Raw genomic sequence first — 697 nt, forward strand, 5'->3', positions numbered from 1 at the left:
GGCGCCCGCGGCCGCCGCAGGAGGACAGGCTGAGCACGGCCCAGGAGGTGCTGAGCACGGCCCGGGGGATGCTGAGCCCCAAGGTGAGCCAGGGCCAGGGGCTGGCTCTGCCTGTGCCACCTCTGGGAAGGTGTGGGTGGCTTCCCACTGCCAGAGAGCAGGGATGGATGGGATATTGGGAAGGAATTCCTGGCTGGGAGGGGGGCAGGCCCTGGCACAGGTGCCCAGAGAAGCTGTGGGTGCCCCTGGATCCCTGAAAGTGTCCAAGGCCAGGCTGGACAGGGCTTGGAGCAACCTGGGCTAGTGGAAGGTGTCCTTGCCATGGCAGGAGGCTGCAAATGAGAAGAGCTTCCAGGTCCTTTCCCACCCAGACCATTCCATGATTCTATGAAGCACCCCAAGCTCCTCTGTGCAGGCAGGATGGATCAGGATCACTGGGCTGGGACCACTGGGCTGCTGGGTGACAGCGGGGGTGGCAGAGGGGAAACTTCTCCTTCCTCCAGCCTGAACTGTAACCCAACTCCTCCTCCCTCTTCCACATGAGCAGATGGAAAAAGCTTTTGCTAACCTGGCCCTCAGAACGGCCGAAGCCAGCGCGGGGGAGCCGGCACTTTCCAAAGCTCCAGCCCCTGCCAGCACCTCCAGCGCGCTCAGAGGGGTGTCCCAGGGGCTGCTGGAGCGGGGGAGGCACGGCGTG

The 697-nt window shown here is 64.3% G+C and overlaps 1 protein-coding gene across 1 annotated transcript in view; it reads left to right on the forward strand.

Annotated features, from left to right (window-relative positions):
* Positions 1 to 697, forward strand: part of CDT1 (chromatin licensing and DNA replication factor 1) — a 5,527-nt gene that overhangs the window by 3,584 nt on the left and 1,246 nt on the right. The window contains exons 5-6 of the mRNA XM_014308548.2: positions 11 to 83; positions 548 to 687. Coding sequence (XP_014164023.1) covers positions 11 to 83; positions 548 to 687 — 213 coding nt within the window. The remainder of the gene's footprint in view (positions 1 to 10; positions 84 to 547; positions 688 to 697) is intronic.

Source organism: Geospiza fortis, unplaced genomic scaffold, assembly GCF_000277835.1.
Source record: "Geospiza fortis unplaced genomic scaffold, GeoFor_1.0 scaffold102, whole genome shotgun sequence".
Taxonomy (NCBI): Eukaryota; Metazoa; Chordata; class Aves; order Passeriformes; family Thraupidae; genus Geospiza; species Geospiza fortis.